Source organism: Pygocentrus nattereri, chromosome 22, assembly GCF_015220715.1.
Source record: "Pygocentrus nattereri isolate fPygNat1 chromosome 22, fPygNat1.pri, whole genome shotgun sequence".
NCBI lineage: Eukaryota > Metazoa > Chordata > Actinopteri > Characiformes > Serrasalmidae > Pygocentrus > Pygocentrus nattereri.
In genome coordinates, this window is record NC_051232.1 from 4,758,123 (window position 1) to 4,779,689 (window position 21,567).

General features: G+C 43.2%; 1 protein-coding gene across 1 annotated transcript; it reads right to left on the minus strand.

The window, feature by feature from the left end:
• Window positions 1-5,275: 5,275 nt before the first annotated feature.
• Window positions 5,276-19,859, minus strand: LOC119262003 (uncharacterized protein C4orf54 homolog). The gene is made up of 2 exons (XM_037532682.1): window positions 16,012-19,859; window positions 5,276-6,806 (listed from the first exon to the last, which is right to left on the minus strand). Exon 1 carries the CDS (start codon window positions 19,792-19,794, stop codon window positions 16,018-16,020), a length of 3,777 nt encoding a protein of 1,258 aa, XP_037388579.1. The 5' UTR covers window positions 19,795-19,859; the 3' UTR covers window positions 5,276-6,806; window positions 16,012-16,017.
• Window positions 19,860-21,567: the final 1,708 nt, after the last annotated feature.

Genomic DNA, 21,567 nt, shown 5'->3' on the forward strand with positions numbered 1-21,567 from the left:
TGGACACATCTGATGCATCAAATCCCATTGCACCCTGTACGTTTACATTACAACCTCATTAGTGTGTAAATACATATACACACTGATCAGCCATAACATTAAATACAGGTGCACTTTATGGTTCTACAGTTACAGACTGTAGTCCATCTGTTTCTCTGATACTCTGTTACCCTGTTCTTCAGTGGTCAGGACCCCCATGGACCCTCACAGAGCAGGTACTATTTGGGTGGTGGATCATTCTCAGCACTGCAGTAACACTGACATGGTGGTGGTGTGTTAGTGTGTGTTGTGCTGGTGTGAGTGGATCAGATGCAGCAGTGCTGCTGGAGTTTTTAAACACTGTGTCCACTCACTGTCCACTCTATTAGACACTCCTACCTTGTTGGTCCACCTTGTAGATGTAAAGTCAGAGACGACAGCTCATCTGCTGCTGCACAGCTTGTGTTGGTCATCCTCTAGTCCTTCATCAGTGGTCACAGGACGCTGCCCTCAGGACGCTGTCGGCTGGACATTTTTGGTTGGTGGACTATTCTCAGTCCAGCAGAGACAACAAAGTGTTTAAAAACTCCAGCCGCACTGCTGTGTCTGATCCACTCGTACCAGCACAACACACACCAACACTCCACCAACACGTCGGTGTTACTGCAATGCTGAGAATGATCCACCGCCCAAATAGTACCTGCTCTGTGAGGGTCCATAGGGGTCCTGACCACTGAAAAACAGGGTAAAAGGGGGCTAAGATAGTGTCAGAGAAACAGATGGCCCTCAATGTTGCGGCCGATCACGGGGTGTATATGAATATACACTTCAAAAGGCAGAGTAAATAGTAAATACGCTCATTTTCTGCTTGTATAAAATTATATAGTTTCCTCGTGATCTCTCAGTGAGACCCCCCAAGCACCCCCCCCCCCCCCCCCCCCCCCCTTTTTTTACTGCCTCCCTGGAAGCGCGCGCTCCACATTCCCGTCGAACAGCTGAGCGCGCGTACACGTCTGTCACTCGCGCCGCTGCCATGGCGACCGTGTAAACAAACGGCAGGCGGCTCGGGTTACGCCGCCCGGGCTCCCCGGGCATCTCAGCCCCACCGCGGGCAGAATTCACAGCCCGTAATGATCTCACAGCCGCTGGAATCAAACACAAACGATTTAAAAACGCGGTCCTGTCGATCTCAGGAGCCGCCGCCCTGTGGTGAATAAGCGCTTCCAGAGCCGAAGCCTTTGGCTCTGTGTACATTTTCCCCTCAGTCTGAACTACGCGGCCATTTATCAGTCAGAATAGGGTTAAAGCTACTGGAGGAGGCGACACTGAGGAGCAGACCATGCAAGCCCAGCGCACTGGCCCTCCGCTAGGCTAACCCCACAGAGCTAAAGCCGGCCATCGATAAACACATCAAGACGCCGCGTTGGGTCCAGTCAGGCACGTCAACAGCGCCGCCATTTTTGGGCGGTCAGCATCCCTGCTGAACTGCATTCAGTACCATTACAGAGCGGCGGTTTAAGAAAAATACTGCCCAAAATTACAGAGTTTCAAAATGTTGCATTATTTTTATGTGTGTTAAGATTAGAAGCGATTCACACATTGATGGATGTGTCTGATTGTGTCTCTACTGGCGCTCAACTCGTTTTTAACATCAGGTGCAGACTCAATGCTTTACTGCCGGTCTGCACCTACCGGTCTACTACCGGACCGGTTATTAAAAAAAATCAAAGCTACCGAGAGCAGTCAGTGCGGCCTGGATTAATCTGGGTCTGAGGATTATAACTAAAGAAATTTGGGGAAAATTGGTTGAGTAATGAAGACGTTGCGGCCGATTTAATCCTGAGACTCATCGCCTCTCAATACAAGTGAGTTTCTTCACAAGTGGATCCTGACCTCTCCAACATGGCGGACACGCAAATGTGTCTCCTCAGAAAGAGAACAATAGGCAACGCGGCAAATATGTCCGTATACCTGCGGCCACGCACTTTGTTTTTAAAGAAGTTGAAGCACAATGTCCGTAGCGTGAATAAAGTACGGCCTTGGTGTAAATGCTTTTCTTTCTGTTCATGTTAGCCCTGTAGCCTTTAGCACGCTAACAAGCCGGTTAGCAGAGGGAAGTAATGTTGTATCAGTAGCCATGTAATCGCAGCAGCGCTGATCCTAGATGAGATCTAGGAGCTGTGTTCTGGTGTTTCACCGGCCAGTGAATTTCCGTCCACAAACCCTGAGGGAAATCTAAGGCATCTGGATACCTAGAGACAGAATTTGGCAAATGGTGAGGATCAGCGCTGCTAAGTGATCAGCATTCCTTGGCCATCACGGTAGTTTATACAGCGATACGATCTTGGACCAGCTCTTCCATTACAAACTGTTTATCGACGGCACTCAGATCACACACAGTGGACAGTGTCAGTCAGCTTGCATGTTCAGTTTATTCCAAACCCCCAACATTGGCCCGGTTCCACTGTAAATCCTCCTTACAAATTCCATCAGTCCATTCTCCGCTCTCTCTCTCGCTCTCTCCTCTCCGAGGCATCCATTTTGAGTTTGTTCATTAAACCAGGCATGTAGATAACATGGTATCTCCGTATCACTTCTGTTCCACACTCAAAATGGCCTCCGCCACTATCCGGAACTTTCCGCTGACCTTCTCCACATGCAGGTGACGAGCGTCCAGTAGCAAGCTGGTCATCTCCAGAGTCCCCACAGCCACCGTGAATCAAAGAGTGAACAAGAATGTCGTTAGCTGCTGAGATGACCATCTGAATCCTCCTTAACTAGCCTCTGAATGCGCGGCTAGTTGGAGGTAAAATTGGTTTTTAATGCTCTTTGCATTTGTGTTTGTGTTTTTTGCCAGACAAGTCTTCTCAAAATAAAGCCCTGGGGTCCCTGCTGAGAACAGCATGAATTTCACGCTGGTCTAGTGCTGGTCTGTCGCTGTATTAGCATCCAAAACACAACATAAGCTGTTTCTGCTAACCAGATATGCCAGTGTTGGTTTTTTCCTAGCAGGGGTAGCATTTCTCAGCAAGCAAGGAATCAAAGCCAATAAAGTTAGCGTTGTGCTAACAAGTTCCCGCCAGCTTTCATTTGTTGTTTGGCTACGAATAACAGAGTTCTAGTCAAGGTTATGATCGTTTCTATCATTTTGTTTCACAATCTAGCCGAAATGCTAACGGCCTGGTCCTGCATTCACAAAGGTAGCAGTGGCCCCGAAGCAGCTTGCTAGCACAACAAGCTAGCTTGTGAATACAGCAACCTATCTTTAAAGTGCATTGCAAATGTTCTCCTCCTTCAGGTATTCAACTACCTTCCTTAGTCTTTGGAGAAAATGGGTTAATTCACCCTGTTGACAAGGAATACAAGCCAATAAGGACTGTTAGCGTTACGCTCACTGCTTTTTACTAGCTTTCACTTGTTGTTAGCCGGATTAGCATTCATGAGTTTGTTTGGTCTGAATCTGAAATGTTGGCAGATATTGTCGGGTTATTCAGTAGTGGTACAGTTCAGATTAACATAAATCATGGGATAAAAGACATAAAATAATTTTAAAAAAGATTAAAAGATTGTAAATAAAAAAAAAAAACCCAAAAGAACTTTCAGTCTGAGTGACATTTAGAGGGAGTTTAAGTTGCGGAAACTGGCGCTTTGTATACTGACAGTAATGTTATTATGCCTATAGTTCTTCAAGAATGAGCTGATAAAGTATGTCATCAAACTATCCTACACAGAACAGAACTAGCCTATATTGTAAAAGCAACATATCTACACCTCGACCACAAAGTTAGGACCAGTCATGAAGGTCATGATCCATAATGCCACATAATGCGCTTAATATCTCAGAAAGCTCAGTGGAGCCCATTAAATTAAGAGGAAACTTCATTCAAACCCAAATATGGGTTAATATCAAACCCAATACATACACTTCTCAGACTTTGTTACTTCTTCTCAGACTTTGTTACTCATTAGCTGAGCTTCAACAGCAAACTTTGGGGTATAGCATACATCAAACATGCTCTACACATGTTACTGAATGCATCAGAAAGCAGCCACACAGGCTTCATGAATGACTTATGAACCTCTTTTCAGACTGACCTTGGTCCTGGCGTTGCACTGCTAATGGCAATTCTCCATTAAGTATTCCCTTTACGTTGGAAACCAGGATTAATGTGAGCTGGGAAACGTAGACGGATAAAGATCTACAGCTGATGACTGACGACTGTATTAGGCGTTAGGGCACAGCGGGTTAGTGTTTCATCAGCTCCCCTTAAATGACACTCGGACGCTTCGACAGAAAAAAAAGATTTAAAAAGAGGAAAACAGACACACAATACAAAACAACAAAACAAAACGCCCACGCTGCGTTCAACTTAAGCTCATAACTTGGAATTTGTGAAGGAAAAAGCAAAGAAAACGCCTGCCTTAGCTCCTAGCCGGAGAGTTGGGAAGGTGATCATAGCTCTGAGTTTAGCATATGGTAAACAAATAAACAAACTGGTTTTCTACTTCTAACTGAGGTGATCGTCGCATTAGCTTTGGCTCAATCAACATACAAACATAGTAGTTGGTTAAATCTTTAATTCTGACCCTACAGTTCGCTGTTTTAAGAAGATAAATACAATGCTAACCATTCATATTAAGAATATTAGCTGCCCCAATAGAAAAACCAGCATAGACCAGCTGAACAAAACCTTGTATCTCCAACATGGTGACTTTACAGGAGAAGGAAAAAACCTTTATTTTCAATGGAAGTCAATGGAACCAGACGTCTTTCCAAGTCATTTCGGGTCATTTCTGTTGGTCCATTCATCATGAAATTTACACACAATGTAAAAGACAGCAGGTATTTTCAAACGATGACAGAAACTGAAAAACGACAAAATGGAGATACGAGTTTTTGTTCCGACAAGAACGATGTGTTGTGTTGCGGATGCTGGCATGTTGGACAACCAGCATGGCCATGCTAGGTGATCAGCTAAATCAGCATAAACCTGCATAGACCAGCTAATAGCAGCACGGAATTCATGCTGGACGGTGCGGTTTGTTTTCAGCAGGGTGGCTAGTTCATTGCTATAAACACTCTATTCACCTTGTAGCTCAAAAATGATGTAATTCCAAACTCCAACTTCCAAGTTAAGTCGAACACAGCGCCATGACAACCAAACATTTCCAGGCTTTGGAACAAGACAAAGCTTGAAAACGCACCAGGTTTGTGTTGCTAACATCTCGCATTATATGCCAAATGAATCTTTTTTGTCATAAAGTGGCAGAAATGAAATATTCTTTACAAAGCAGGTAAACAGACTGGCCTGCAGCTCCATATACCTTTAATGTATGCTCACATAAAAGGATCCAAAAAACAAAAGAACAAAGCTAAAGCAAACAGGCTAGGCTAACAGAGCTAATCTGAACTAACAAAGGAAATGACAGCAGAAAGGGTTTCAAATGATTGCAGTCGTTTAATACACAGAATATCTAGAAAAAAAAAAAGAAAGAAGTTCCAGTTTTAAAATTCAGTGTTTGACTTTTTACCACAGTGCCCATTAACAGGCCACGACGTTGTAAAGACCTGTTCAGCTTCACAGAGGCAGAGCAGTCGTTCCTTCACTCACGCATATAAACACCTAAAAAGTATTACGTTTTCATCACAGTCGTTACGTGAGGTCCACACACAGGTCCACATGACCTGCAGACACCCTTTCAGCACAGTAGCACCAAGCTAGAGGACTGAATCAATACAAGTCAAGCATAATTTCTCTCAACAACAACAAAAAATAATGCTCAGTCAAAATGCTCGACTCAGTCAGGCTCCACAGCATAAGCAATTTTCCGCCAGGAGGCAAAAAAGTGTGGGTTTTTTCCTCGTCTCTGTTTCCGCCAGCCATATATATTGATATACATACAAATTATAATAGTATTTAGACAAAATATAGTTATTTCAACATATTACGTCAAAAAATCTAGAGAAAATATGTAATTACTTTGACAAAAGTCAAACATTTGAGAAAATTAATTATCATTTTTTTAGACATGTCAAAATTCAGAGAAAACGTATCACTGCTTCGAGAACATAAGTGAACAATTTGAGAATTTTTTATTTTTGAAATTTCAGGAGATAAGCCCTCAGGTTTAGTTTGTGACACAGTTTTGAAGTAATAGGTCATTATTTTGAGGAAAAAGAAAATAATTTGAGAAATGAATTGTGAAATTAGTCAAAAATCTTGAGAAAAGTAGTGACTGTTTAGATATAATAAGTCAAAATGTTGGGAAAAGTCAACAAAACTTAAGAAAAAAATTTTTTTGAGGAAATATTTAGACCAATATTTGAAATCTCACAAAAATAAGTGAATATTTCAAGAGAAGTCAAAATGCTGAGAACGGAAGTTCCTATTTTAAGAGAATAAGGCATAATCCTAAGAAAATAAGTCAGAAATTTTTATTTTTTAAATGTACTAAGTCAAATTATGTGTAAGTGGAAAGTTGGAGGAAGGCAGTAAGCCATGTGAAAGAGCATTTTGAGTGATTATAATTATCAGGGAAAGTGATTTTCTTCTCCTTTCCTGGCAGAAATGAGCTTCCACACAGTGCTTTGGTTAAAAAGAGAGAAAAGAAGCGCTTTTTTCGGCTGTTCTCCACACCTGAACGCTGCCGTGAAAGCCTTTGAACCATCCCTCGTTGCGCAGAGCTACGGAAAACCGCAGTGCGCACAGGAAGCCCGAGCTCAGGAAGTGACGCAGATGATTTCCTGTAACCGTGGGAGCTTGTTCAGCCAAGGTGGAGGGGTGAGAACAGGAGACACACATATACACACACACATTCCTCCAAACCTGAGAGAAGTGAGAAGAAACAGAAGGTAAAACTTTATCAGTGCGTGTCTCATGTTTGGCGGTGAGATTTTATCTCAAATCTGAAGAAACAAAACCGGCTTGTCCGACTCAGCCGGCTTACATATGTAGATTTATAAAAACGTGAGGCCATCAAACGTCTGAAAATGTCCTGTTTTTGTCTATAAAGGTATTAAATTCTATGGTGATGCGGTGCCGAACTTGATATTGCAACAAGAATGTCTGGTGACAACCATGAGAAGTTTTTAAGTTGAATGTGGGGGGAACAGAGAACTTGTTAAGGTGAGACAGAAATGATTTCTAAAATGATCCGACTCCCAGTGAAGGCCAAGACCACAGTACGCTCAGAAAGACAGGTCTGAAACTGTTGCTGGGGTGGTACCCTCAAGGGTACATCTCAGTAGCTTTAGTCAGGGAACATAACTGAACCGTAATCCACTGAAATTATATGTTCTAAGCTGTGTTGACTCCACACTCATCATCTACTGTTCTGTTTTAAAACACTCACACTCAGTTATGAAAAGGTACAAATATGAACTTTTCCACTGGGAAAAACTTGAAGGTACACCACTGGACCTTAAACCCACTGCTGTACCTTTGAAGGAACATTTACATTGTTTGTACCTTGATGAACGAAAAACCTACCTGCACAGAACCTTCATTTCTAACAGTGTAGGGGACAGTAATGAGCTCGTCAACGTTGTCTGACAACAAGCCTGTCGTTAGCACATGGATGGAACTTAAGTTAGCAAGACGGAAAAGTTCCCCAAACCAGCAATTAAGCATGTAGAGTTGGGTTGTATTAGACACAGTGAAAAAAGCTTAGATACCAGCTTGGACCATCCAAAACCAGCCAAGACCAGCTTGATCTTTTTCAGCAAGCAATGTTCAAAAGCAGCCGTTCAGGCTTTTGGCTTTTTTCTTTGTTCCCTTTTTGCCTAATTTGCTCTCCAGTGTAGTTCTGTCTGATTTTCACCTGCTAGCCACTACCAGGGATGGGATAAGCATGTAAAAATGAGAAATGAGCTTCCACACAGTGCTTTGGTTAAAAAGAGAGAAAAGAAGCGCTTTTTTTGGCTGTTCTCCACACCTGAACGCTGCCGTGAAAGCCTTTGAACCATCCCTCGTTGCGCAGAGCTACGGAAAACCGCAGTGCGCACAGGAAGCCCGAGCTCAGGAAGTGACACAGTGAAAAAAGCTTAGATACCAGCTTGGACCATCCAAAACCAGCCAAGACCAGCTTGATCTTTTTTAGCAAGCAATGTTCAAAAGCAGCCGTTCAGGCTTTTGGCTTTTTTCTTTGTTCCCTTTTTGCCTAATTTGCTCTCCAGTGTAGTTCTGTCTGATTTTCACCTGCTTGCCACTACCAGGGATGGGATAAGCATGTGGTTCCTATTAGATAGCGCTTTCAACATGCTCGGAGGAGAATGCTAACTGCTTATTCTGTTACGCCTGTTGCCTTAGCAGTTGGCATTGGCCAGCATCGTGCTCAGTGATGAGGAGAGGAAGGACCATCCTACAAACCCAGAGAGAGATGACATTCAGTGTAGTGGAGGTCTTCACAGTAGGGAGAACATTACAGTAGTGGCCGCATTTATAAATGAGAATATAGACAAAAAAGATTCATCTTTACACTGTGCTGTAAATCGTTTTCCGTGCTAAGACGAGAACCAGGAGACTGAATCGCAGACAATGCCTTCTTTATTCAAAGAGTGCAATTCAATCTGACAGCAGTTATAGCGTGCACGCTTTTGTACTGTGTATTAGCAGCTGTTGGTACATCAGCAAAGGATTATGTCATTAGAGTAGACGTTCTTCACAATTACACAATTACTACAAAATAGGACACAGCTACAATCACTAGTTGAGGAAGACGTCTGCTAACCATGTGATCAGTCACTGGTGAGTTCTGCGATCGATTTAAAACAAGGAAAAAGAGAAATGAAATAATGGTAACACTTTACTGTAGGATGCTGTTCATAAGGCTACGTAACACCTACATAAGCTTGTCATTACAACTGAAGTAACCCTACATAACTGTTTATAAATGCTTATTAGAACAGGCGTCAAAGAAAAAATAGAAAAGATAACACTTTACTGTAGTGTGCTGTTCATAAGACTACATGACACCTACATAAGCTTGTCATTACAACAGACATAACCCTACATAACTGTTTATAAATGCTTTTTAGAATAGGCGTCGAGGAAAAATAGAAAAGATAGCACTTTACTGTAGGGTGCCGTTCATAACGCCTACATAGGCTTGTCATTACAACGGACATAACCCTACATAACTGTTTATAAATGCTTATTACAACAGGTATCAAGGAAAAATAGAAAAGATAGCACTTTACTGTAGGGTGCTGTTCATAACGCCTACATAGGCTTGTTATTACAACGGACATAACCCTACATAACTGTTTATAAATGCTTATTAGAACAGGCATCAAGGAAAAATAGAAATGAAATAAGGGTTTAACACTTTACTGTAGGGTGCTGTTCATAAGGCTATGTGACACCTTCATAAGCTTGTCATTACAACTGATGTAACCTTACATAACTGTTTATAAGATAATCTAATCTAATAATTCAATGGTTAAGATGAAAACAAAGCCACGCAGGGTGGTTTGGTGTGAAATGTTACGTTCTAGAGAAACTTACCGAGTCAGAATTGTTCACCACTGGTGATAGGAACCAGACGTCCACCTCTAAAGGCTCCCTCACAGGAAATGACTGTTGTTTGAAATTGAAATGTTGTTTCATGATAGTTTGTGGTTGAGAGATACATGCAGGGTGTTGTAAGACAACATAACAGATTTATAGCATTTTCCAGATTTATCACGATTGTAACATTATCAACGTTACATATAAACACTCAGAAGTCTCGTATATGGTCTAATCAATTTGGACAGAAAATAAACACCTATGTTTGTGTTGTAGACGTTGTGGTCTCTGGTGTCCGTGGAAAAATGACATTAATATCTTAACAACGATGTAAAAGTAGGGGAGTTGTTGACATCAGGGACATAATAAAGGTGGACTTCGTCTACAGCCTCATTCCTAAACGCTGCCGCCACTGTAACATTCTCCCAACTATGACTCCGATTTCCACTGCATTGAACACAGAAAAGGGTCAGTTATGCTCTTTTGGGCTCCCAGTTATGGATGGCTGTGGCATCGTTGTGTGGGACCTTGCGATCTTCTGATGGCAGGGCCAAGTCAGCTGCACCACTCAGGACTTTAAGCTACCTAAAGCAGCTTATATAGGAAATTACATTAGCTAAACGTGGCAATCATGATGTAACACTGATGGTGCTGATTGCCATGTATTACCCTGGCCAAGTAAACAAATGATGGATATTTTAATTGTTCACATAACAGTTAACTGGTGCTGAACAATAATCAGATAAAGAGACATCTCACACACACACACACACACACACACACACACACACACACACACACACACACACACACACACACACGCCACAGAAACCTGATTCAGAGAGAGAGAGACTGGGCGAGAGAGACAATACTGTTGACCTACTGTACTACCAAGAGGCAAGAGCACGCTAAGGCAGTCTCTCTCTCTCTTTCTCTCTCTGGCTATAAAAAGGTCTGACCCTGCTGCTGCCACTGGTTCCCCTGATGAGCCTCAGCAGCTGTTATTCTCCTGTGTCAGCACAATAAATGCTTTACATCTACTGACCTTTACACACACACACACACACACACACACACACACACCGTCTTTCTCATTCTCACACCGACACGTGTCCCATTCAAACACATAAACACACGCAGCAGCCCTGCCCACCTTCGCATCACAGCTTTAACAGACCTGACCCCAGCTTTAGTTCTACTCCTTACTTTATTCTTCCTCTCTGTCAGGGATGCATGAGATGAGGGGGATGCGTTGCCCCCAGATTTCAGGAGTGTTTAACAGCACTGGTTAAAAGCTACAGCAAAAGAAGCATCACAGCAACCTTTATTTAGCCATCTGAGCAAATATGAACCTTCATTTTGTTCCATGTTCATGCTCCAAACTTATCTTAGAACGCTCTGAAAGCAATTCGTGTCTTGTTTACTTAGACGTAGAACTTTTCTAAATTCTCTGCATAATTAAAGGATGTAAACGAAATGGTTCTGAGTGGTTTGGTGCGAAACACTCTGAAACTTAGGCAGAATTGTTCACAGTGGTGGTGATAGGAACCAGACGTCCACTTTTGCTTTGCAAGTTTTGGACCCTCACAGAGCAGGTACTATTTGGGTGGTGGGTCATTCTCAACACTGCAGTAACACTGACGAGGTGGTGGTGTGTTAGTGTGTGTTGCGCTGGTCTGAGTGAATCAGACACAGCAGAGCTGCTGGAGTGTTTAAACACCCCAGTGTCTCTGCTGGACTGAGAATAGTCCACCAACCAAAAACATCCAGTCAACAGCGTCCTGTGGGCAGCATCCTGTGACCACTGATGAAGGACTAGAGGATGACCAACACAAGCTGTGCAGCAGCAGATGAGCTGTCGTCTCTGACTTTACATCTACAAGGTGGACCGACAAGGTAGGAGTGTCTAATAGGGTGGACAGTGAGTGTTTAAAAAGTCCAACAGCACTGCTGTGTCACCCATTCGTGTTAAGCACTGAGGCCCACACTTGTAAGATACACGGGAAATAAATCAGTGAACTAATTCTGGAGAGAACAGTGTAGTGCAGCCAAATGGACATATATATAATATATATATGTATAGACCAAATATAGTTTATGTTGTATGTAATGTGTAATGTGTTGTCACTACATGACAAATTAACTGACACTATCATTAGAAATATCAGGTTTTATTTGGCACTTTTTAGGGAAGATGAGCTGGTCTGTGCAAGTTTCTGACTCAAAACTATTTGGGCTTGGACTAAGATTTCAGGACTGGGGTTACGAGGGTGCCAGAGCATGCACTGCATCCCCAGTTTCATTTGTTGCATCCATGGTTGTGCTTTGGGGAAAATGCTGCCTAACTCTAACCTAAACACCTTTGTAGGTACCTAGAGTGACTCTGGTTGACGTCGTAATGTAGACCGATTTATCTGCTGAGCACTTAAACTGTACTGAGCAAAATCAGGTGCCCTTTATTTATTTAATTTCCAGCCAAAACAGGCCAACCAACACTGCCCCGTCAGATAAACAGCACTGAAAGCTTTCCTCTCTGAGAGAGAAGAGAACATCAAGCTGCTCCAGATCTCAAAACATCCACAGGTGTTTCTGTCCATCCTTCCACTGTGAGAAGACACATTCAGTGCTGTGGGTCTGAAAGGATGTGTAGGTGATCAAGAAGAACCTCACTGAGAAAAGGAGATGGACACACCAAACAAAGAAACCGAACAATGGACTGATCACCCCAGAGTCCAGACCTCAACATCACTGAATGGGTTTGATTACTTCAGAAAATCATCAACCAGCTTCTGAGACTGAACTTTGGAGGAGGTGTCTGCAAATTTACTTGAGAAGCTGAAAGTGAGTCTCCTGAAAAGAGTGGAAGCTGGAATAAAGATATTAACCCTAAGCTATTCTTAGGTTATAAAGGTGTGTAATAAAACTTTGGGCCTGTCGGCGAGCCCTGGCCTGTTGGCCATTTTCACTGGAAATTAAAAGAAGAGTGGCCTCTGGCGTTTGACAGTGGTCTTAGATACTATATCTCACCTGTTTTGTCTCCGGTTTGAGAAATGAGTAGCAATTTCCGGCGGTCTCTTGAAAAACTGGGCAAGTTTTCAGATTTACAAATATGCTGTGGCATATTGCACATTTTTTCCGAGGTATCCCGGACGTAGCTACAGTTGCTAGGCTAGGAAAGACGACCTATGTGAGGCAGTGTGCAACAGTGCCACCCTGAGTCTGAGCAGTACTGCATCTCTAGAGAGTTGCCGAAGACAGTGGCTCGCTGATGACCAATATCCTTTCCCTGAATTTGTATCCAGGTGCCACTTTTCCCTAATGGACAGCATAACATCATAATATATTTATTTTCAGGGACCCCCTAGAATTTAAAAATTCAGACATTCAGGGGGTACAAGAGGTTAATTAGGGGGTCCCAGACCCTCCAAGACACCCTGTATTTCACTCCTTGCCTGTAAGGCCCAGTCCCATTTCTTTGTTTTACCCCTACCCCTTGTTTTTGAGCTTGAAATCTTGCCCTATGAAATGGGAGCCTCACATAAAGAAGAGCATCACTTCATTAAGAGTGACTAGCGCTGCTCTGTAGGCGACCCGGCCCGTCTGCAGTGACAGCAGAGGAGGGTGAAGTTCAGCTCCTCACTGCTGGGCTTTAGTTACATTTAGGGCATCATACGCCTTCAAAGAGGGGGGGAGTTATTTATTATCACCCACCACTAATTCTTCAGTGATATGAAGCTGAAGTCAGAGATTCACCAGATTCTTGTTTGAATTTTCCCGTTCTACCTTAAAAGGAGCAACAGTTCCATTCTGGCACTTCAGGCGTCAGAACTGCTGGACTATTTAAGGTGGAACGGGAAAGTTAGCTAACCAGCTAACAGACATTAGAATACTATTAGTGATTATTTATGCTTGTTATGAAGAAAACAACCAAAATATACTGAAACGACGTTAAACTTAGATAAAACGGTGGTTATCATCATTTTTAACAGAGAAAATTCTCATATCTGTGTGTTTCTTTGGTCTCTTGCCAGTTTTTCTTTTTTCCCCATAACTCTCTGTTTGGAGTCTCTGAAAAACCAACATTTGGAGGCCATGTAGTCCCAACACTTCACCCTCCCCCTCTATCTCAACAAAAACTGGGACGCCCTACCCCTAGACGTGAACGTGCAGAACAGAGGGCTAAGGCCTGAGTGGCAGGGGCGAGGGGTGGAATGGGACTGGGCCTTAGTCTCATAAACATTAGTGTAATCCCTCCCAGCGGCGTACTGTGTTGCAGTTACGTCCTCTGTTGTTAGCATACTGAATACTGACTGGTGCCAGGGTGCTGAGCTCCAATAATTAGCAACTAAAGTGTGGGATATTCCAGTAAATTCATAGACGCTTTCACTTTTAGGTCATGCAGCCAAGAACAAATGGCAGCCATGTGTTTCAGTGTATTTCGAATAACCGCACCCTTTCTCAATCCAAAGCACCCTCAGTGATCTGGTTCTGGAGTCGATTCACGAATCTGCAGCAGAAGAAGCTCAAGAACGCGTGTTTGCAGCAGGTTTAATATAATGACAGGTAAAGTAGTCCTCAAAAGATCTTGGGCCGATCAGTATCGTATATTTTAATACGCCAGTTTTATTAATCATTTGCATTAAAACAGTTAAGATTTAAAAAAGCAGACACTAAACTAGAATAGCAAGCAAGTCAAAGCTGCTGTGGACCATGTGTATATCCTGAGGGGGGGGGGGGGGGGGCGCGGTAGGGCGTGAGGGGGTTAGCAGGCAGAAGGAGGGGGCGATTTATCAATAATCGCGAGATTTTAACCAGGAAATACTGTGCTCATCATTCTTCGATGACACCCAGGCCCAGCTTCCATAATCCACCAGTGAATCTTTGGAAAGTTGGTGGAATTCCCCTTCTGTTTTTCTCCTTATCTAGATTATCAGCAAATTCACTCAGACCCCTACACGCCGTTCTCTTTCAGGGAGATGCAGCGCAGCTACAGCGAAACCAGACAACCACAGCAGCGCTGGAACATACTTTTCTTTCTTTCTCTCTCTCTCTCTCTCTCTCTCTCTCACCCCCACAAACTGTCTCTCTCTCAGATGCACCTGCACAGCCACTTACTCTCTTACTCTCTCTCTCTCTCTTTCACACACACACACACACACCAAAGGCACAAATCTAAGAGCCAGTCTATGACCAGGTTTTAAGAAATGAATCGGTGCATCATAAAATCCACCATGATTAAATTTGACTTAAGTATTTTTCTAAAAAAGACCCTGAAATGGACGAACTATTCACACCAGAGGGCTTCAAATCTGACCCTTCAGTATAAATAATGTAAATGAACCCTCGAATGCACAACACGCTCAATAAGGTCCACTTTCCATGAGTTTTAAAGGTGTTTTATACAAAACAACAACAGCAACAAAAACATCTCTTGTCAAATTATTGTTTCGCTGATTTTTTAAGTAAAAATAAGGAAATATCCTCTATAGGAAACAAACTTAAATAGTTTTTTAAAAAACTTTTTTTCGGCATATATTAGTTACCAATTTCTATTACTCATACAAAAAAAACGTAAATAAAATACATTTTTGCACAAGTTACATTTAATGTTTGATTTTTTTTTTACTAATAAACAGCGACATAAACAGTAATTTTGCATTAAAATGTGCAAAAGTGTGTTCCCTGTAGAGGATATGTTTACTTTTTATCACTTCAGTTTATCACTTTTCTTAACTGACTTTTTAAGAACAAAAATAAAATTAAATACCAAAATGGGCCTAACGAGTCTGTTTAACCTAAACAACTGAGACAGATCAAAAGCATGTTTCCAAACCAAACATAGTGAAGATGTATTTTGTTTTAAAAATGACCATTCCTTGTTTAATGTTTTTTTATTCTTTTATTTATATGACTCTGTCTTGTGCATTTTTATTATTACTTTTAGTTGTTGGATTTTTTATTATTTGCTTGTTCTATTTTTGCACTTTCTATTTTTCTCTGTTGTTTTCCTGTAAAGCACTTTGAGCTGTATTTTATTGTTTGAAAGCTGATACAAAAATAAAAAGACTTTATTCTTCTTCTTATTATTATTATTATTATAATTATTATTATTAAACAAGCCCCATTAATTCTTAAGCAGGTATTCAGGCCCCCCAGATGGGCCACATTTTTATCCTTATGTGCTGGCAGTTGGGTTGGAGCAATAATGTGGACCATCTTGGCGTCCCGGGGGACTGATCTGAGAATCACTGCCCTCAAATTCCTGGAGATTCAAGTCCTGGGGTGTTTTTTCTTGCTTTCAACACACCTGATCCAACTCACTGGCTCATTAACAAGCCCTTCCCGAACTGATTTGAATGTTTTAGATCAGCAAAACATGTGAAGGACAAGTGGATGCTCCAGCAGGCAACAATATACTTTATATGCAAATTTATATTCTAATTGATTGCAACATTTCAAAATTGATGCAGTTCCATTACCAAGATTACCCTCAACAAAGAACCAACAATGGTAAAGCACTCACCCTCAGTTATCTGTGCTCCACAACAAAGCTCATGGTCGTCCCATCAAATGATGGAGGGGCGATAATTCGGGGCCCTTGTTGTGATGTGATGCTAATAACTGGCTTAGTGCTGGATGTTGCTACTCCTGGTGGTGCGAGGTACAGGCCTGGTGCAGATCCCACACTGTCACCCTCTGAACATGCAGATGACTGGACTTGTGAATGAAGCGGTAGCAAGGTTGGTGGGTAGATGAAGTAGGGTGGGGTGGCATAGGCTGGGCTAAGGGGGATGGGTGAGATGGATCCAGGGGTGACAGACAGTGGTACGTCCAGATATCGGCCACTTTCAGGGAAATAGAGTCTCTGAGTGGCTGGCTGCAGGGGGATTGGGGTGTCTACCAGGTAACACTGACCAGTGGTGGGGTCCAGCAGCAGCTTGCGCTGAGTGCTTGGGACAGGGACATCCATGGGGGGTGTAATGCATAGTAGTTGTGGGTGAGCTGTGTGGTGACACACCATCGTTGCTGTCGGGCTCTCAGGAGACCAAGAGTCTGTGACGACTGGGGAGCGCTGCAGGGGTGGGTGGGATTGCGAGGGACGGGGTTGGGGAGCAAGGTTGTGGTCAGTGGGGCAAGATTTAACAGGGATGCTCAGATAGTTTTCAGAATCAGAGAGTGCGGGATGCGAGTGCTGAGGTTTAGCAAGAGTCTCTGAAGCAGTGGTGCTGATCACCTCTTTTTCTTCTAGCTTAGTTTTAGATGGAGAAATCTTCAGACGCAAGGGTCCTTTAGTGGAACTGGACTTCCCCCTGGTGGAACACTGTCTGTCCTGCTGTGCGCTAATAGCAGTTTTACTGCCTAGACTACTTCCTGGACCCAACAAATACCTGCTGTCATATGATTCGGGCTTAGTGGTGAAGGTTTTAGGTGCGTCTATTTGCACAACTGGTTTCATGCGTATCCTGTCTGTGTGAGACTCAATGTTCGTGAATTTCCTCTGTTCATCTTCAGGGTCCATTTTGCCTGTCAGCCTGTGTTCCTCACTGGCGATGAGGGAGAGTACATGACTGTCTGTTACCACCTGGGGTGCCTCTGTTTTGCGCTTCCACTCATTCCTGTCAAAGACGTAGAGCTGTTCCATCGTTTTCACAGCCGCCTTCAGCTTCTCAAGAGCTGCCTGGTTTGTGAGCCTGCACTCCACTTTCTGCTTAACCAATTTAGGGTCAGGCTGTTTCGTGCATGCCACCCGACGCATGCTGTCATTTCTGGTGCATTGTGAGATCTCCCTCCCCATCTCTGTTTCCCGTAAGGTCTCACCACTCACTTTTGCACTTCGTTGCATGCCACTACTTGTGTTCACAGACTGACACTTGATCACCATGGGACTTGGGAATTGTGCTTTGTCAGGTTCTTTCTTCATGACCTGGCTTTCCTCATGTGATGCAGAGGGTACTGTTTTATGCTCCACGTTCTCCAGAGACACAAACCTGTAGGAGCTTTTCACCAGCTTGCGCACATCTCGCACCTGGTGGATGGGGGTATGGAGCTTCCATTTGTTGTCCCGGACATCCCTCACCATGAAGTGTGGTGCTTTGTCGCTCACAGAAAGCACATGGCTCTTAACGGGGTTGCGTCCAATGTTAGGAGTCAGGAGGCTGGCGATGCTAAATCGGTTGCTGTTGTTTTCTTTTGTGCTGCACAAGCGGATTGTGATCTCCTGGGGCTTCCCACCTTGATTTCGGTCTAAAGTGCCACTTGTTTCTCTGTGCACTCCTTCTCCTGAAAACTTTACTGGACCCCTCTCTTTGCAGAGGAGATGTGAGCTGGGTACATATAAGTGGGACATCTTTGTTGTCTTACCATTAGCATTTTCTCTCTTCTTTTCCATCGCTTGCTCTGATGTGGACGGGGTCATCTTCGCAGGTTTACTGTCATTTCCAGGGTGTGTCTTGAAGACCACTTGCTCACCATCTTTCCAGGTTTTGAAGGCACTTTTTTGGCTGCATGGCAATTGGCCCTTTTTGCTTTCAGAAGGGTCTGCCTTAGATGTGACTGCTACTTTGTTGGGTGACTCGACATCGACTTCTGCAGTGGGAGCATGTGAACTATCCTGTGCCTCCTCTTCAGAAAGGTGGGAAACACTGTCCATTATGTCTCCAAGCTCCTCCAGGGAGACAACAGACAGCCTAGACCCTGCTTCCGACGTCTGCCTTTGTAAGTCGTTCGTGCCTGTGCTGTTCCTGTGAGAGTCCAGTTCCTGATCCAGAGGGCATGGCGAGGCATGCTGCATTTGCACCTTCTCCATACACTCTTGTTCAAACTGCATTTTCTTGGAGATCACATTTTTCAAGAGACTTGAGGCAAAAATTGCTTTCTTGATTGTGTTCTCTGTACCATCATCCACCTCAGATGGCTGGCTTGCTGCCTCATTTTCTGACCTGGCTGGCTTGGAGATGGCAACATTGGCTGTGGCACATGACCCCATAGGACTGTGTGAGCTTTTTGTGATCAAACCTGCTTCCATGTTGCAACTGACATTCATCATCTCAGTTGAGGTGACATCCTTGGCCTCAGAGCGAAAGTTGCTCCGCAGTTCTATTTTACTAGCTGACTCAGAAGATAAATTCTGAGACATGGCAGTGACTACATTACTGTTTTTGTTCTCCGCAAGCTTGGTAGCCTCTAGTGTGCCACGTTCACGGCCTATGCCACCATAATTCCAGTCAACAAAGGTGGACCATCTGTTCAGCCCATGCTCGGAGACCGAGGACTCACTGGATGTCCTCAGGTTGATGGCATCAAAGTAGGGACATGCCAGACTACGGAATGACTTGGCTGTTAGGTTGCGTACTTCTTTGTCCGCATCATCCAGCTCACTAACGGAACTAGATGCACCACTCGAATACTCGTTCACGTCCTTACCCCTCAACTTACTGGCAAGGTGCTGGCGACCTGGGGCTGGGATGAAACAACGGCCATGCTCCCGAAGTGCCTCATCCTTGCTGATAGAGTTTACGAAAACTCCAGTGTTTCTTACTGTTTGGTAGTGGGCATCTTCTTCTTGAGCACTAACAGGTGGGCAAGCTTTAACAGCCATGTGAACCTGTCCAGTGGAACAAAGCCTGTCATCTCGCATTTTGCAGGGACTCTCATCTGAGCTCGTGCCTTTGTCCGATTCGCATGGCTCACTTTCGGTGCTAACCGGTGCTCCTGTGGCTGCCAGTTTGGGTGGCCGGGAACTTTGTCCATCCATCCGTTGGCTGCTTTTGGCCCTTATTCCATCCTCATTAACACTCTCAAACGATGCGTAATCCACAAATGAGTACACAAGGTTGTCGTCGTCATAATCCCAGCGTGATCCGTGACCAAAGTCACAGTCGGCATCATGGTCAAGCTCCGTCAGCTGGATCTCATGAGTCGTAATGTAGTGCGATTCTGCATCTGCTGTTGGTGTAGCATTCTCGTCCTCCGGTTGACAGCGACTGCCTAGGCGCATTTCCGTGTAGCTCAGCTCCTCCTGCTCTTCTTCGCCCACTGAACTCTCGGTTTTGACCGGAGAGGAAGAGTCTTTTGCATCTCCAGTATCCCTCCATCGGAACACGGCCAGCTGGTTCCCCTCCCCTGTGAACATGACCTTCACAGTTTTGGTGCCATTCGTCCGCGAGCCAGCGGACAGTGCCGTGTTGGTTTCCCCAAGGTCCGCATAATTGGACTCGGACTCCACCTCTGAGATTGTGGGCTGCTGTTTCTGCTTCAGTGGAGCTTCAAGCTCACCGAGCGTGAGAGCTGCACGGAGAGTCTCCATGTGAGTAGAGGGGACGAGGAGAGCACACAGAGTGATTACAGATAGAGAGAGAGGTGGGAGGGGAGGGGGGGGGGGCAAAGAGAGAGAGAAAGTTAGAAAGAGAAAAACTGACAGAAAGAGAAATGAATGGGAAAAAGGGAAAAAGAAAGAGAACAATGAGAGAGAAAGAGAACAAAGAGAGAGGGACAAAGAAAATTAAGGTGAGAGCGGGACAGGAAGAGAAAGAGGGAGAGAAAGAAAGAAAGATAGAGAGAGAGAGAGAGCGAGAGAGAGAGAGAGAGAGAGAGAGAGAGAGAGGGAGGGAGGGAGGGAGGGAAGGAGAGAGGGTGACTGTCCTGGTCTCACAGATCGCTCGGTGTTCAGCTCATGGACTGTTTACGCACGAGCTCCCCCACCACCCCCTCCTCCAGAGCTCAAATGACCAAACTCCCTCAGACAGCGCGAGGACACGAACCCCAAACTCACATTCACACCAGCAGAGGACACACAGTACTGCAGCGTCAAGATCACTCATGCTGAGTGTATAAATAAACACATTCATTAATTAATGTAAAAATAAGGGGTACAACTCATAAGCAGTCTGTTATACACATCGCTGTTGTCGGAAGAAAACCTCGTATCTACAACATGGTAACTTTACAGGAGAAGGAAAAAACCTACCTTATTTTCAATGTAAGTCAATGGAACCAGATTTTTTTCCAAGTCATTTTGGATCGTTTGTTTTAGTCCATTCGTCATGAAATTTACACACAGTGTAAAGGGTAACGTACATTTAAAATCATGTCAAAAACTGAAAAGCGTCAAAAATGGAGATACAAGCATGATGTCTGGTTCCATTGACTTACATCAAAAGTAGGGAAGTCAGTGGAAGTCAACTGAAGTCAATATATATAGCTGTACACATCTATGTATCTATCTATATATCTGTCTGTCTGTCTACATATCTATCTATCTATCTATCTATCTATCTATCTATCTATGTATCTATCTATCTATCTATCTATCTATCTATCTATCTATCTATCTATCTATCTATCTCTGTGTATCTATCTATCTATCTATCTATCTATCTATCTATCTATCTATCTATCTATCTATCTATCTATCTATCTATCTCTGTGTATCTATCTATCTATCTCTGTGTATCTATCTATCTATCTATCTATCTATCTATCTATCTATCTATCTATCTCTGTGTATCTATCTATCTCTGTGTATCTATCTATCTATCTATCTATCTATCTATCTATCTATCTATCTATCTATCTATCTATCTATCTATCTATCTATCTATCTATCTATCTCTGTGTATCTATCTATCTCTGTGTATCTATCTATCTCTGTGTATCTATCTATCTATCTATCTCTGTGTATCTATCTATCTATCTATCTCTGTGTATCTATCTATCTATCTATCTCTGTGTATCTATCTATCTATCTATCTATCTATCTATCTATCTATCTATCTATCTATCTATCTATCTATCTATCTACATATTTTATTTATCAATCTATCTTTTGATCTGTCTACCTATCAATATATCTATCGATCTATCTGTCTATCTATCTATCTATCTATCTACATATTTTATTTATCAATCTATCTATTGATCTGTCTATCTATTAATATATCTATCGATCTATTAATCTATTGATCTGTCTATCTCTCGAACTGTCTATCTACATATTTATCTCATGTCAAAAACTGAAAAGCGTCAAGCATGATGTCTGGTTCCATTCACTTACATCAAAGGTAGGGAAGTCAGTGGAAGT